Source organism: Chrysemys picta, chromosome 22 (genome assembly GCF_011386835.1).
Source record: "Chrysemys picta bellii isolate R12L10 chromosome 22, ASM1138683v2, whole genome shotgun sequence".
Taxonomy (NCBI): Eukaryota; Metazoa; Chordata; order Testudines; family Emydidae; genus Chrysemys; species Chrysemys picta.
In genome coordinates this window covers 10,975,607-10,991,178 of record NC_088812.1, presented here as the reverse complement: position 1 = coordinate 10,991,178, position 15,572 = coordinate 10,975,607, and the positions used below count along the sequence as shown (strand labels likewise).

Sequence of the window (15,572 nt, the reverse complement as noted above, 5' to 3'; positions counted from 1 at the left end):
ACTGGGACAAGTGATTTTTAAATTAAATCACAAGAGCCACTTTAAAAAAAAAAAGATTCAGCCAAAAAAAGGTTATACGAGACCTTCCTTCTCATCAAGTGTTACTGTACCTTCACTCCCGTAAGCATGCCTGTCGTGGACACACTAAAATCTAGGTATGCCAACATCTCTGGTGTGGGTGGTTTATAGATCTGAGGTAGCCGCTTCCTGGGCAAGTCATCTGTGTGGGTAAGAAACAAAAAGTCTTATGATTCTGTTATTTCTGAATTGGGATTCTCAGGGATGATGGAACTTTCAATGACTAGGATGAGATGAATGCGTGAGAAGAGCAAGCCTTCTCGATAATTAGCTGTGGAATTACCTTCCACAAGAGAGTGACCAACATGTCTCACTGCTTTCAGGAGGAGGTGCAAGGGCCATTTCTATGTCAAAGCTTTCCCATTAAAAAAAATCTGTCTGCTCTTGAAAAGGAGGAGAAAAGAGAATCTAGCTGTGTGTGTGAACCCTATTCATTTGGACTGTAAGGTGCTCTGATACCACTCTGAGGAGTAAAGGGTGGGGAGATTCAATCGATGTTGCGAGGCACTGAATCAAATACGTAAATGCTATCAAGATATTACACTTGTCATGTGCCATTCAGTGCTTGTCCTCTCTTCTGAAACTGCCAGATAGGGGGCCAGTCAGTGCTAACTATGACATGGATACCTGTTCTGAGGCCACTAACATCAACTGGACTTTAATTTTTACCCCCATGCTATAATTTTACATGGGTCTCAGCTCTGCACAAGGAATAATTAGAGTTTCCAGGGTCAACCATGGGTCAGATTACAAGGCAATCCCAGCCTTCTCTAAACACTCTTTGTTCAAATTAATTCAAGAACATTCAACATTTTTAGTCAAAAGGGGCTAGAAAGTCTTGAGACACCCTCTCTGTTCCATTTGGAGTTGTATCCTTCCCACAAACTGCTTTCCTCGTTCACAAAATGTCACATCTCATAATAGGAGCCTGTCAGCACAGCTCTCCCTCCCCCCCTTTTTTAATTGTATGTTTAAAAGTGTAAAAGCTGGGAGCTGCTGAACCACAGTCTCCCTGAGTTGCTTTTTCTGAGCATTGAAGCCCCCAGAGCAGCCAGTCAGATAGTGTCTGTATTGGCAACACCAGAACCTCTTATGAGTCAGAATCCCTACATGCGGCTTTGAAAATCTTGGAAATTTGGCAAAGAGAAGTTCTTACCTGTGTCAATGATGGTTGGCCAGGTTTTCACATCCACAGCAGCAGCTGCCTCTCTGGATTTCAGTAGTCTCATTAAGGTCTGAGTTGTGAGAATGCAGGCAGCTTTGCTGACCTAAAAATATAACCAACCAATGATTACTAGAATGTGGAAGAGAAACACCTGTGGCCTTTCAAGCCCCATAACTAGTGGAGGTTGTGGGCATGCTTGTGCAATGCACTTTCCCCACCTATGGGCCAGCCTCCCCTACAGTCTCTCACTAACGTCTTTTGGAATAGCAAAGCACACCACCCTGCTCAGCCAAGACCCCAAATTAAAGAATTTTTTCACTTGACCAGAGATGTGGCAAGATCTTTGGAGAGGGTGAGTAGGGATGTTATGTCAGGTGGGAACCGGACAGTACCTCTCCCTCCATACCTACAGAGTCAGCCTAGGCCAGTTACTGTAATTAGTAGGTAATTGGTAGACTGGCACTTGCCCAGTAGTCACTTAGAGGTACAGTGTTGCAATAAGGAAGTGTTATTTACTCCTTCTCATAACACAAGAACTAGGGGTCACCAAATGAAATTAATAGGCAGCAGGTTTAAAAACAAACAAAAGGAAGTATTTCTTCACACAACACACAGTCAACCTACTCCTTGCCAGAGGATGTTGTGAAGGCCAAGACTGTAACAGAGTTCAAAAAAGAACTAGATAAGTTCATGGAAGATAGCTCCATCAATGGCTATTAGCCAGGAGGGGCTGGAATGGGTGCCCCTAGCCTCTGTTTGGTAGAAGCTGGGAATGGGCAACAGGGAATGATGATGATTACCTGTTCTGTTCATTTCCTCTGAAGCCCCTGGCATTGGCCACTGTCAGAAGACAGAATACTGGGCTAGATGGACCTTTGGTCTGATCCAGTATGGCCGTTCTTATGAGTTATTAGGTGGTAACAAGCATGTGGGTCACATAAGTTAGCCTATTCCTGTTGCCATGTATTTTGCAGCACCCCTTGTATCACCCCTGTAACAGCTAAAGGCAGATGTTATACTGAATTCTCATTTATTAAAAAAAAAAGTCAAACAGTTCATTCTGATGCGAGAGGGTGTTCTAATATACTGCAGCCATGAAAGATAGCATGAGAGATTTCATTCTTACAACTCTCCAAATCCAAACACCAGAATAATGGTGCCCCATGCCGGGCCCATAGGTTGCAGCTTCCTATTACTCACATCTACGATCATTCGCACAGTGGGCAGAGTCGCAGTTAGGTTCTGAGCATGAGGTGGTCGAACGGTCACAGGAATGCAGCCAGCATACAAACAGCCATAGAATGCAGCGATGAGTTCAATGCCTGCAAGAACACAAGAGGCTGTCACACAAGTCCTCGTGCCACTACTCCAGTGGTTCCTGAACTGTGAGGCACGCCCACTGGGGGGCACAGAGGAATTTTTTGGGGAGGTGCACACAGGGTGACCAGATAGCAAGTATGAAAAATCGGGACAGGGGGTGGGGGGTAATAGGCGCCTATATAAGCTCCTTGATATTGATATGGAGAGGGAGCTCGTTTGCGACCAGAGGCCCTGCATTTGGAGGTCTCCCAAATGCGCAACCCATCTCAGAGCTGACGCATCTATTACCAGTGACAAGGAAGGCTGAGGGCTGCTGAAGGGGACTCCTTCACACAGTGTCCGAGGGTCGAGCCACCATTAAAGGGACTCAAGCACCTGCCCCGGCACCATGACCACTGAATTCACGCTGTCGCGTCCCAGGCGATAGGCCGAAGTGAGCCACGTCAGTGCAGGCTGCCATGTGGACGAGGAGACTCAGGCATCCCCTGGCTGTGGTGGTCAGGTATTGCCTGAGGCCTCGAATGACGTCCATCATGGCTTGGAATTGGGACTCTGACAAAAGTGCTCTTGCCTGAACCGAGTATAAAACCACCCCGATGAATTCTATTCTTTGGGTTGGTGCCAAGTTGACTTGTTCAAGTTGAGGTGGAGACCCAGTCTCTCAAATGTGGATCTGACCAATCGGACTTCAGACTCCACCTGCCCCCTGAGCAGCCAGTCGTGGAGGTAGGGGTATACCTGCACCTGCCTCCGACGGAGGAAAGCAGCCATGACCGACATGCACTTGGTGAACACTAGGGGGGCTGTTGAGAGGCCGAATGGAAGGACCATAAATTGATAATGTTTGTGGTCGATCATGAAGCATAGGAATCACCTGTGTGCAGGCCGAATAGCTATATGGAAGTACAAGTCTTTCATGTCGAGGGTGGCATACCAGTCTCCCAGATCCCAGGAAGACCATGTGGAACGTCAACTTTACCATGAACTTGTTGAGTCCTCGCAGATCTAGAATGGGTCTGAAACCCCCCTTGGCTTTGGGGATTAGGAAGTATCGGGAATAGAACTTGCCCGAGGAACCTCCTCCACTGCTCCCATGGCAAGGAGCGCCCGCACCTCCTGGATAAGGAGTTGCTCATGAGAAAATGGGGAAGGGGGGTGGGTGGGAGGGTAGGAGCAGAATTTGAGAGAATATCCCACTTCTACCGTACGGACAACCCAGCAGTCTGAAGTTATTTGGGACCAAGCACGGCATAAGTGGGACAGACGATTCAAGAAAGACGGGGAAGGATCCAGAAGTGAGGCTGGTACGCTGTCCTCGGGCGCACCTTCAAAAGGCCTGCTTGGAACCCAACGATGGTTTAGTCGGGCCCTGGCCCTGCCCGGGCAGGGGATTTGAAGGCTTTTGTCTGCCATTCCTGCCCCTTCTCCTATAAAAGTCCTGCCTTGGCCGAGGAGGATAGGAATGCTGCTGCTGAGCCTGGAAATGTTTACATTGGGTTGCCAGGGTGTGCATACCTAAGGATTTCATGGTAGCCGTGGAGTCCTTTAGCCTATGCAGCCTAGAGTCAGTCTGCTCTGTAAACAGACCTGCCCCATCAGGTCCTGCATGGTCTGTTGAACCTCGGGCTGGAGTCCCAAGGCCTGCAGCCATGAGCTCATGGCAATGCCAGAGAACAAGGTGCACACCACTGAGTCTGCAGCGTCCAGTGAGGCCTGTAGAGAGGTCTGTGCCACCGCTTTGCCCGCCTCCCCTATTGCTCCAAACTCCTGCCTGGACTCTGCTGGCACCAGCTCCTTAAACTTGAGCATCAAGTTCCAGGAGTTGAAGCTGTATCTACTCAGAATTGCCTGCTTGTTGGCAATCCTGAGTTGCAACCCCCCCGGGGAATACACTTTGCTCCCAAAGAAATCAAGGCGCTTGGTGTCCTTGGACTTAGATGTTGGGGCTTGTTGTCCCTGCTGCTTAGTGTGACCAGACGTCCCGATATTACCGGGACAGTCCCAATTTTAGGGGACTTGTCCCGTGTCCCGACCTTACATCGGTCGGGACGCACTTTATGTCCTGATATTGGGGGACCGCGGCAAGCCGGCACCGCTCCCCGCTTCTTCCGGGCTTTGGGGCAGCGTAGCTGAGCTCCCGGCGCCGGCCGGCCAGAGCCTGCAGAGTGCTGCAGCCCCACTCCCCAGGCACGCACAGAGGCAGGGACGGGGCTTGTAGGCGCCCTGCCCCCGCCCAGTGGAGGGAGCTCTTTGGGGGCTCTGGTTGCTGGGTGGGGGGCAGGGATGGTAGCCCGGCTCAGCTTGTATACCACGACTTAAAGGCAGCCACCTCTGGGGTGGAGAGTAGCCACCAAATGGCATGCAGAACATTCCCACAGGAGTGAGGCCTCAATACTCTAATGTCCACACAGAACAGATAAGACCCAGAAGTCCCCCTTGGAGTAGGGACAAGCCCCTTTCTCCATTAGATCCAATGTGGCCACAATAGTATTTGCAAATAAAACTTAGAGAGTATCAATGGGATCTTTGATGTCCACAGGCAGAAGACTTGAACTTCTAAGATTTCATCTGAAAGACCAAGACACAGTAAGATACACAGAACTCAGTGCATCTGTCAGAGTGAAGTCAAACTGAGCCAGCCTTTCCAGGATTCAATACAGCCTAGGGATGCCAAGCCTGATGCTGAGACCCCTAACACACCCCAGTCCCTATGAAACATAACTACTTGGTGTTAAAACCAGATCAGTTACATGGTCGACTCCAGGTATCGCCACTCAACAATCCCAGTGCGGTTGCTGCTCAACAGTTTAAGTCTTACAAGTTTTGAAAGTTGGATAAATAGGTTGTTGTGTATTTTCCCAGTGCGGATTCTGGCCAGCACCAACATGACCTTACCAGGAGGATAGAGCAGCACCACGTTGTCTCCTGCATTCAGATGTCCCTTGTCATACAGAACTGATGCAATTCTCTCTGCTCTCTTGTGCAGCTGGAGGCAGGTGGCTGTGCACACAGGAGTTCCCTTGAAAGGAGAGAGAAATGTAGTGAATGAGAGCTGGGACAGCACAAGTCAGCTGCACAAAGGGCAACACAGATGGAAGTTTATACAGTCAGAGTCAATCCATACCCATTAGCTACCATGAATAGGCTGTGGGTGCCTGATGGGCCATTTATCCAGTGTTTAATGTCACCGAAATGCATTGAACTGACCCTACTCCTAGGAAATGTCACTCATCAGGGAGTTGATTCAGCAGGTTCTCCTACACCTACAGTGCTATACAGCTCCCTGACAAAACACACTCAAACCGAACTTCTAAGGTGGTGCAAGGGCTGAAGGGACCTGCAGACTCCAGGTAGTTTTAAAGCAAAGTGAAGCAATTGTTAAAGAATGAGTAGTATCTTCTAACAGCTTCAGGTGAAAAAGGCTTCCAGTTTTGAAGAGTTAAATTTTAAATAAACCCAAAGCCTTAGGCTGAATGTTAAGGTTTATACACTTCACCTTGTAGGCCTCACACAAATACGCAGAGATAGACAGATATAGTGGGTGCGCGTTGGGAATTACGTGAAGGAGCACGAGCCAGGAAAGTTTATAGAAACATCCTTCTGAATGTAGAGCTTCTAGTCCCACTTCAGGCAGCAGACTCTGATCCCTACTGTACTTACATAGGGGCAGAAAAGGGAGCGATTTCTGCCTCTCTCCCTATGCAGGGAGGAGGAGGCAGGGAGAAGAAGAGACCAAGAATTTGGCTTGGCTCCTGAATGATCCTCTCAAAGTTCTTTAAAACATAGGAGGAGCAGCACCTTGACTCTGGTCATTTAATGGTGGCACATTTATGATGCTAAACAACATGAAGAGATGATGCTGTGAAGTTAATGAAAACTTTCCACATCAGTGTCACATGTCACCTCTATAGTTACAGTGGCCATGATGACACTTTCATCCTGACAACCAAGATGCACCCACTTACCTGAGACCCAACACAGACCTAGACTGCGGCAAGCTCATAGCCTCTGCCAAACCAGCACCGCATGGTAATCTGAGCCCAACAAAAAAACCATTCTAATACGTACCTTGGCATTTAGCAGAAGGAAGAGCATGTGATCAGGGGTTGCTTGAGCTCTCCACTGTAACACCTCTGTCAGGAACTGGTGCTGCAATGAGAGGCAGTAGTGAGTGCCAGCACAAATTCTCCGAGATGACAATTTCACATCACTGCTCCATGTTTTATTCAACTGGGGGGTGAAATGCTTTCCCACATGCTGGCCACAATAAGCATCTGGCTGTAGGGATTTACCTTTCTAACCAAATCGTTGTCTTCTATTTGTCCAAGGTCCCTCCCAGCAGCCTGAGCAATGCGCTTCCCAGCAACCAGGTTCCCCACCATCACAGAGGCAGGGCCAACACCTGTTGGCAAAGAGCAGCCGCATAGACTTGGTAAAGGATGGAAACGTACAGACACACTGGAGAGAGCCATTTTATATTTTACAGTCTGCAGGGCAGCAGTGCAGGCTAATGGTTAAAGCAGGGGGAAGACTTCAGAGCTCCCAGCTCTGCCAATGACTCAGTGCATGACCTTGGGCAAATCTCTTCACCCTGGGACGGACTCGTTTTCTCCCACCTGAGAATTGGAGTTAAAAAAATTTCCACCACCCCACAGGTCACGCCAAGTAATCTCATTATGGAGTCAAACTGCTGGGGGAAGGAGGAATGCAGAAACTGGAAACATCCTAGTGAGTCACATGCATTTTAGACTATCAAAGGGCTTCACAATTGGGGTTAAAATGAAAGGGCATAGGCTACCTTGCTTTAGGGAACCCTGTGAGACAGGCTAAGTGCTCACCAACAGCCCAGAATTGCAGCATATAACCTGAGCTACAAGGAGGTGATGCTAGCCTTAGCCTCCTGTAGAGCACGTGACTTGCAGTCAAGTGGAATGAGGATGAGTGAGCAGAGTGGAAGGCTGCTCCCCAAGACCAGGCTCTTCTTGAAGCATGGCTGCCACAAGGGTGGCTGAAGAGAACCCTTCTTGCTGGGCTACCAGTCTCTGCTTCAGAGGCCTCCTGCTCATCAGGGCAGCGAACCTTACCTAGGATGGGGTTTGAAATGAGTTCCTGACACACTGATGCACCGATGGCAGGCCTGGTAGGGTCAGTCTCTCACTGCAATCCCCAGCAGCTAGAACACATCTTAGCAAGGGGAACACAAGTGAAGCCATTAGCCTAATTTCCTAGGCCTGAGGCAAAAAGGCTCAGAGTCTACCCCTTGCATTCAAGAACTTGCCAGCATTCCCCGGGTGAGAAACACTGAGTTACCTGGTTGTTTCTGCCTGGGTTTTGGCAAGTTGGTCACACATGTGTGCGGGCACATGAGGATGTTACACGGGTGCAGCGAGCCCTCCAAAAAGTGCTGTTTGGTTTGAGAGATATGGATCCCTCCGAGAGGAGTTTTTGGCAAAGTGTTGGCTGGTACCAGAGCAAGACAATACACACCCACTTGGTGAATGCTGTCAATTGCCTAGAGACAGAAGAGAAGAAGTTGCTCAACTGGGCAGAAACTAGTATTATTGGGTGTCCTGACAAATTCCAGGAGCTTTTCCTGCATTTGTAAGCTCATTGGCTGCAGTGACCATCACTTTGTTCTGTATTTGTACAGTCTTTGGCACAAAGGGGTCCTGGGCCATGACTGGGAATCCTAGGATCTACTTTCAGAATGGTAGCCGTGTTAGTTTGTATCAGCAAAAAGAATGAGGAATACTTGTGGCACTGTAATACATAGAAATAACATCTTGTTTGTAAAAAACAAATCAGAACATAATACATCACTCACTTATGGGCCATAAGCAAATGCCAGGCAAAGGCAGTGCACGGCTGTTCAGAGCAGCAGTGTGGGCCTGCTTGCCTGCGTTACCAAGTACCTGAAAATTGGATGTTTGAAAGAAGTCTTGCTGCCCCTCAGAGCTTTAAAGGCAATCTCCTGGCTACCTGGAGGGAGTCACTGCCCTCTGCCTTCAGCAACACACCTTGAATACATTACCTGGAGGGTAAGTCCTATAGCTGTAGTGTAAATAGCCCATGGAGAGAGTGGCAGAATGGAGCAGGCAACAGGCTAATATCTGATTGCCTTCCCTGGTCCCAGGTACCAAAACCAACAAGGCAGGAAGAGCACACTACCCTAGCCAGACTATAAACATGGGCACAGTGGAATGCTAGGAAATGAGTAAGAGCCTGTTAATGTACCCTCCTTTACAATCCATCTGAACTACGGCACCAACTTAGTCTCAATCTGTCAAAAGCTGGTGACTCATCTGTTTCTAGTGAGTTTAGGGTTTATTTTGCAGACTCTTCAGCCCTGGAATTAACCATTGGCCTCTGCCTCTCGCCAGTATTCACACATTTTAACATATTACTCAGATCAGTGTATGTTCTCCCATCAGTGAATATAGCTAACAACCTATAAAAGGGTCTCAAAAATTACTCTCTCGCACAAGCAAAAACTCCAAAACTAGGATTTGCCACTCATCCTGCACACACCATTTTCTTAAAACCCAACTGTTTTGGATGTTTTACCTATTTTCAGTTATCAAATGGTTCCCAACACCTTACCACTGCAATTGCTTCTCAGCTGATAACACAAGTGCATCTTTAAAGAAGAATTGTTCTTAGAGTGCCAGCATGAGCTATGGGGCTAGGAGCTAGAGACCCTGGAGTTCTAATCCGGGTTCTCCCTTGGGCACTGAGAAGGCAGTTTCACTTTTCTGTGCTTTGCCTGTGTAACAAGGGTAATGCTGATCTACCTCATTAAGGGTTGTATTAGTTTGAGCCTTTCCAGGACCTCCAAGACACATGGTCAGCACAGCCAATGCACATTACACACCCAACTTGCCATCTTGCTGCCAAGAAGAATCGTGATGACCACCAGAAAGTGGCATCCGTCTGAGGCACACTAATATCATCTGAGTTGTGCACATGCTGAAAGGGGGTGGGGGAAGGGAGGAGGTGTTCACACACAAGCCCAAATCTCTCACCCAGACAGCTGGGGTCTTACCTGCAGCACTCGGCTCATCCACTGAAAACTGTCCTCTTCAGAAGCATCTGGCCGCTGCTCTGCCACCACCACAATCCTCTCATCGTAGAACACAGAAACTGAAAACACAGCAATCCTGGGGAAAAGAGAATGCGGATCGGTAGGAATTACCATGCCACTTCCCTGGGAACACTGAAGTCCTGGAGATCCCAGGAAAGAGACTATGCACTAGCTAGGGAACAATTTCAAAAGCTCCAGGGGCAGGGGAGAGAGGAGACAGTGAAGTTGAAACAGCAGCAGACTGGGAAGGTAAAGGTTATATTGGCCAGGTAAGCGAGTACTCCTACTCTGCAGAGACGCTTCCTACATGCACACCAGAACTCTACTCTCCTGCTCCAGCCATCATGTTCCCGTTCCAGCCTCTGCTAAATGTTAAACATGCCAGGATAGAGAAGGGTAAAATTTTTCAAAGCACCTAAGTGAACTAGCAGCCTAACTCCTATTGGCTGTCACTGGGATGTGACATCCTTTTGAAAACTATCCACAGCAAATATTTAATAAAATCCAAGATCTCTGGGAAGGAGATACAAACCAACTGGTTGCAGGCCACGAGCCAACCACTAACTCAGGGGCAGGCAACCTATGGCACGTGTGCCGAAGGTGGCACGCGAGCTGATTTTCAGTGGCACTCACACTGCCCGGGTCCTGGCCACTGGTCTGGGAGGCTCTGCATTTTAATTTAATTTTAAATGAAGCTTCTTAAACATTTTATAAACCTTATTTACTTCACATACAACAATAGTTTAGTTATATATTATAGACTTATAGAAAGAGACCTAATAAAAACGTTAAAATGTATTACTGGCATGCGAAACCTTAAATTAGAGTGAATAAATGAAGACTTGGCACACCACTTCTGAAAGGTTGCCGACCCCTGCACTAACTATTGGGGCTCTGGAGGAAACATTCCCTAGGGGTTGTTATCCCAGAACTCCCCACTGCAGGGTTTCTTGCTCCTCCCTCCGAAGTAGGTGGTGCTGAACATTGTCAGAGAAAGGATACTGGATTAGACAGACCCCAGGCCTGATCCAGTGTTGCCACTGCTATGGAGACTGAACAGTCAACGAAACATTTTCTGTGACTGAGGTCAAAAAAGTAACCTAGTTAAGAAAAAACAGGCAGCACACAACATGACCACCCTGTCATGTTTTATTAAGAGACACAGACAAAGCTTGAAAAAAGAGCTGGGTTTCATTACCACTAACCTTCCTCTGTAGACTGTCTTTATTGATTCAACTGCTAATCCGGTTGCAACGATGTCATCAGCATTGTGTCTGCGCCCACTAACTGTCAGCAAGCCATCAATTTTTCCTACCACAAACACCAAACTACCCTGAAAGGTAAAGGACACAGATGCTCAGAGGCCTTTGCTGGTTCATGCATCTTTAGTGATTGCTTTTGTGCACTGTTAGATCAAACACATTTGTTATAAATAGATTTAACAGCACTTTCTTTTTAGATTGGATTCTATGAGAGAGAATTTGGATAAAATCATCTACATTATTCTAAAACTGTACAAGTGTGAATCAATTATAGAGTCCAAACATTATAGCACTTTTGTGCTAGAATTGGGAAACTTCAAGTTTTGTCTGTTTTAGCTTATGATGAATTATGGGCTGATTTCTATCTTGCAAGATGACAACATATTTCAAAATTTAATATTTTTTATAAACAGATGATCATGTCACAGGTATTTACAGTTTATTTTGAAATTCCCTCTTGAATAGTGTGGGCGTGGCCAAAATCAGAGCCACGAAGCTGAGTGATACAACTATGGGATTGTGAAAAACTTGAAAGAACTTTGCCTGCTATGGCTCAGTAAAGCTCAGTGGTTTGGCGCACAACTTCTATAGCGAGGTGTGAGGGTAATGTATTGGAAAAACAAGTTACTACTGGGGCAAGCAATCTCAGTAACCTGCCCCAACATTCACCATAAGTTAACAGTTTGCTTTGGTCACCACCTGCATTTGAAGCCATTACTTTTAACATCAAGATAAAACCATGAATCCAAGCACAAAAGCTATATGACGTACAGGTCCAACAAACCCCAGCAAGCCTGAGCGGACGAACGGCACGTCGCCCACTGGAGAACCAGCCGAGTTGACAGGGATAACCTGAAACAGAAGGCAGGATACTGAGGCAGTTGATTCGCTCGTCCTTGGATATACCCCCCCCCCCCCCGCCACACACCCTTCCTCATCAGTGTGCTGCAGCAAGAGTCACACTAGATGCAAGTGAATTTTGAAAAAATAAATCCTCTCCAGTTACTGGGTTTTCCTCTGTAAAGCCTCAAATTACCAGCTATAGCACGGTGTCCCCCTGGAGTGAACTTCACTTACTGAATCCTACTATCATAGGGATAGAAAAATCATTATGCTGCCAGAAGCCCAGATAAAACACAGATTTCTCTCTGACTATTTGCAAGCTTTCTGATACCATGAACTGGAGTAGAGCAAACACTGGATGTCTGATGCTCCCATTCTTGCAGGAAGCTAGTGAATTTATCTGCACTAGAAGCTCTCACTGTTGTCAGTTGCTGCATGGTGGGAAGTCATAGCAAAAAAGGAGTGCAGGCAATTCCTAATTGTAACAAGCCATCTAGGGAAAGATTTCCCCATATATAAAGCCCAAATATTAACACTTTATTAGTTGTTATAGAAATCAAAAGGCTCTGCAGGAAAATCAATTCCACACTGAAGGCAGTAGGTGAAAGCCAGCGACACAAGAGAAGACAAAAATCTACCATATGATACAGACCTCAAACGTGTTCTTTGTCACCCCAGCCAGCCCATAATACATCATCCCTCCTGTTCTGGAGCTAACACAGATTTCTCCAATCTCATCTGTTTTACAGAGCTGAGGAGATCCATCGGGTTTCACGATGCACATCATTCCTAGAGCAAAGCACACACCGTTACACAACGTAGCAAGCCGTGCTCAGGAGCCTTTTTTTAAAACCACTTGACACATTTAAGCATGAAGAATGATTAACTTTTTATTAAGTAGTGGCAAGCGGGAAAATGTTGTGAATCCTGCAGCTGAATATGCATTTCATCAGGGTACTTACTGCTCCTTAAAATTAAAGGCTTCACTACCAACCTGTGGGCCATGTGTATCAGCTGCAAAGTTTGCATTGCCACAGAGCAAAAAACAAAAGAATATGCTACTGAATTTGCCTGGGCCCCTGGCAATAACTTACTAAAGATCAGGACTTCCACTGACACAGGACTTCCATGCAAGGATCTTACAATGCTTTACAAACACTAGACCCCCCAACCCCCTGCGAAGGAGCGAAGTATTCTGTCCATGTCACAGATAGGTAAGATGAAGTGAGGAAAAGCTAAGCAGCTGACCCAGCAACTCACAAATCAGCAGCAGAGGCAATAACAGAAACCAAGGCTGAGATTTTCAGAGCTGTCTTGGGGATCTCAATGCCCAGTTGCTGTTTGTTTTAAATGAGCATTGCATGTCCATTAGGAGGTTTGAAAGTCTCAGCCCCAGAGGTTCACTCTCAGCCCCTGCCATCTGCCAACGGGTGTTTATGGAAATATAAGGTCCTGTGCACTCTCACCTCCCGGCATCACATGGCCAACATCCTGTACCGTGAGAGCAGAGTTTTTGTCTTCAGTGTTCACACGAATAACACCATAACTTAGCCCATTCATGGACAGGATGGCTCTTCCGGGCAAGGGTGCCCCAGGGACACCAGGCCTTGAAGGAAACAAATGGACATGCTAAAACATCAGTGAACACATCCTCACAGTGACATAAAGATGCTTTTCTGGGTTCTTATATGTATCATTTTGCGACGTATACTGAAATCCTATTTCACAACTGAATTAATTTGGGGGAGAGTAAGGGATACCAGCTGGGAGAGCCATGCTGATAAGTGAGTTGGAAAAGCTTAGTCCTGGGCTAGTGCAAGCATTGGGAAAACCAGCCAAAAGCTCTGTGGAGTAGCTCTTCCATCTGGTCATCAGGGTAATCTATTGTAGGTGCCAGCTCCTGGGCTGGCTGATTATTGCTTTGTTTACTGCAGGGAGGGGCAATGGACAGGAACAGAGGATGGGAATGACTGCTTTCCCCAAAACAATGTGAGACACTATTGCAGAGAAGCACAGCCCCACACCAGCTACTGCTGGCAAAAGTGAGAAAATAAATGCCTGCTTCTCCCAGGCTTTTAACTGCTAGACAAAGAAGAACAAAGACTTATAGCTTTGAGAGAGAATTCTTCAAGGCCCTGATTCAGCCAAGCACTAGAGTTCGTGCTTCACCATCAACATGTGAGAAGCCCCACTGAAGTCAATAATAACCACTGGATGCACGTGAACAAACATTAGCTGGGATCACCTAATATAGCACAATTCACAACACACTCTGCTATTATTTAAAGGGACACTGTTAGGTCTTATATGACTCAAATATTTAGGCTGAATAAAATAAAAGCTAGGACCAATAGAAACAGTTCCATGATTTGTCTTTTTTTTATCCCAGTGGAAACAGTTTAAAAAACAAAATAAAAAAACTCAAACATTCCTCCAGCTCAAGCACTGCAAGGGCCTGAAAGTGAAACTAAAACCTGCCAACAAAATGGAAACAGACTATTCCTTATTTCCTGCCTTCAGCTGAAAATGCAAAAAGAGTAAACAAGCAGTAAAACATTCAAATTTATCTCAGTTTCAATAGTCTCAGGAATTACTTGCAACACAGGAAAGGAAATTATTTAAACATTTTTAACATGTCCCTTTAAATATGGACATAGGTTAGCAGGATCAATGCATCACAGTACCTCCGTATTGCTACAGTCATTGCTTCTGGAGATGTGGCACATGGACAGATTGCCTCAGGTTTAAGCCCATGGCTCTGAAACAAACTCAGGAAAGCATCGCATGAGGAAACAGACCCTGGAAGATAAGTCAACATTTTAAACAGTTTTTGAAATTGAAAAAAAAAAGAATTATGCTTAGAAATGACCTGGAAATAAATAGCACATTTTTATTTAGGGATCTTGTGAATTGCAAATCTCATTTCTAACTAAGGGCACATTTTTCAGAAGTAACTTAGGCACTAAGGAGCCTAAGTGAGTCACTGAAAATTAATGGAACTTGGGGTTCTAAGTCATTAGAGTAGAATTTTTAAAAGGCCTAGGTAGACTTCAGTCACCTATAACAGTAATAATACTCCAGTACCTCTTTCTGAGAGCAGCCACTTTATTTCACTATAATGTTGTACTGTATTTCTGTAATCCTGGACATCCCCCAAACATTTTTGGGGGAAGTATTGTACGAAATAATACTACTGGGGAAAGCCTCAGAATGGAGACTGGTTTAAGGGGTTCAACTGCTGCATGGGTAAAAAAAGACGTCAACTTTCCATCCACATTCTTTTAAACAACTTCCAGATTTGCTTTTTTGAAAGCTAATGTGTTTATGCACCTATCCCTACCGTAAGGGGATCAGTTTTGGTACAGAACTAACCATATCAGAAAAACACTGCATACTTCAAACTAATGCCTTGCTGGCTAAGGCCCGAACAATCTTCCTCCCAGTCTGTTCCAGAGTTTGTACGTATAGAGATACTCAGGGAACAATTACATTACAAACATCTTCCCCGTCTCCCCCATACTAACGCACATCCACTGGCTCTATATCCTTCCACCGCACAAATCCAAAACAGCCCAAATTGTATTCAAATCTCACTCCTCCAGTCAGTGCCATCTGGACAGACATTCATTAAGCCCCATAATCACCAGTATGCCATGAAGATCTATTGCTCATTTCTTTCAATGCCATCTTCAAAACACACATCCCCTGTGTGCAATTTAGAACCACTCACACCCCATACCCCCCACCTACATTGCCAGCTAATGTGCCTATTCCTATTCTCTTGCCTGCTAGACAAGTCACTGCACTAACCGTTTAATCTTTT

At 46.2% G+C, this 15,572-nt stretch overlaps 1 protein-coding gene across 3 annotated transcripts in view; it reads right to left on the bottom strand.

Moving 5' to 3' along the window:
• Positions 1-15,572, bottom strand: part of DIP2B (disco interacting protein 2 homolog B) — a 134,748-nt gene that overhangs the window by 11,907 nt on the left and 107,269 nt on the right. For all 3 annotated transcript variants that reach the window (XM_065576569.1, XM_065576567.1, XM_065576568.1), the window contains 13 exons: positions 14,434-14,548; positions 13,216-13,355; positions 12,402-12,538; positions 11,678-11,758; positions 10,850-10,977; positions 9,606-9,720; positions 7,874-8,075; positions 6,856-6,965; positions 6,632-6,712; positions 5,459-5,582; positions 2,444-2,565; positions 1,235-1,346; positions 111-220 (listed from right to left, as the gene is read on the bottom strand). In XM_065576569.1, the coding sequence (XP_065432641.1) occupies positions 111-220; positions 1,235-1,346; positions 2,444-2,565; positions 5,459-5,582; positions 6,632-6,712; positions 6,856-6,965; positions 7,874-8,075; positions 9,606-9,720; positions 10,850-10,977; positions 11,678-11,758; positions 12,402-12,538; positions 13,216-13,355; positions 14,434-14,548 (1,577 nt within the window). The remainder of the gene's footprint in view (positions 1-110; positions 221-1,234; positions 1,347-2,443; positions 2,566-5,458; positions 5,583-6,631; positions 6,713-6,855; positions 6,966-7,873; positions 8,076-9,605; positions 9,721-10,849; positions 10,978-11,677; positions 11,759-12,401; positions 12,539-13,215; positions 13,356-14,433; positions 14,549-15,572) is intronic.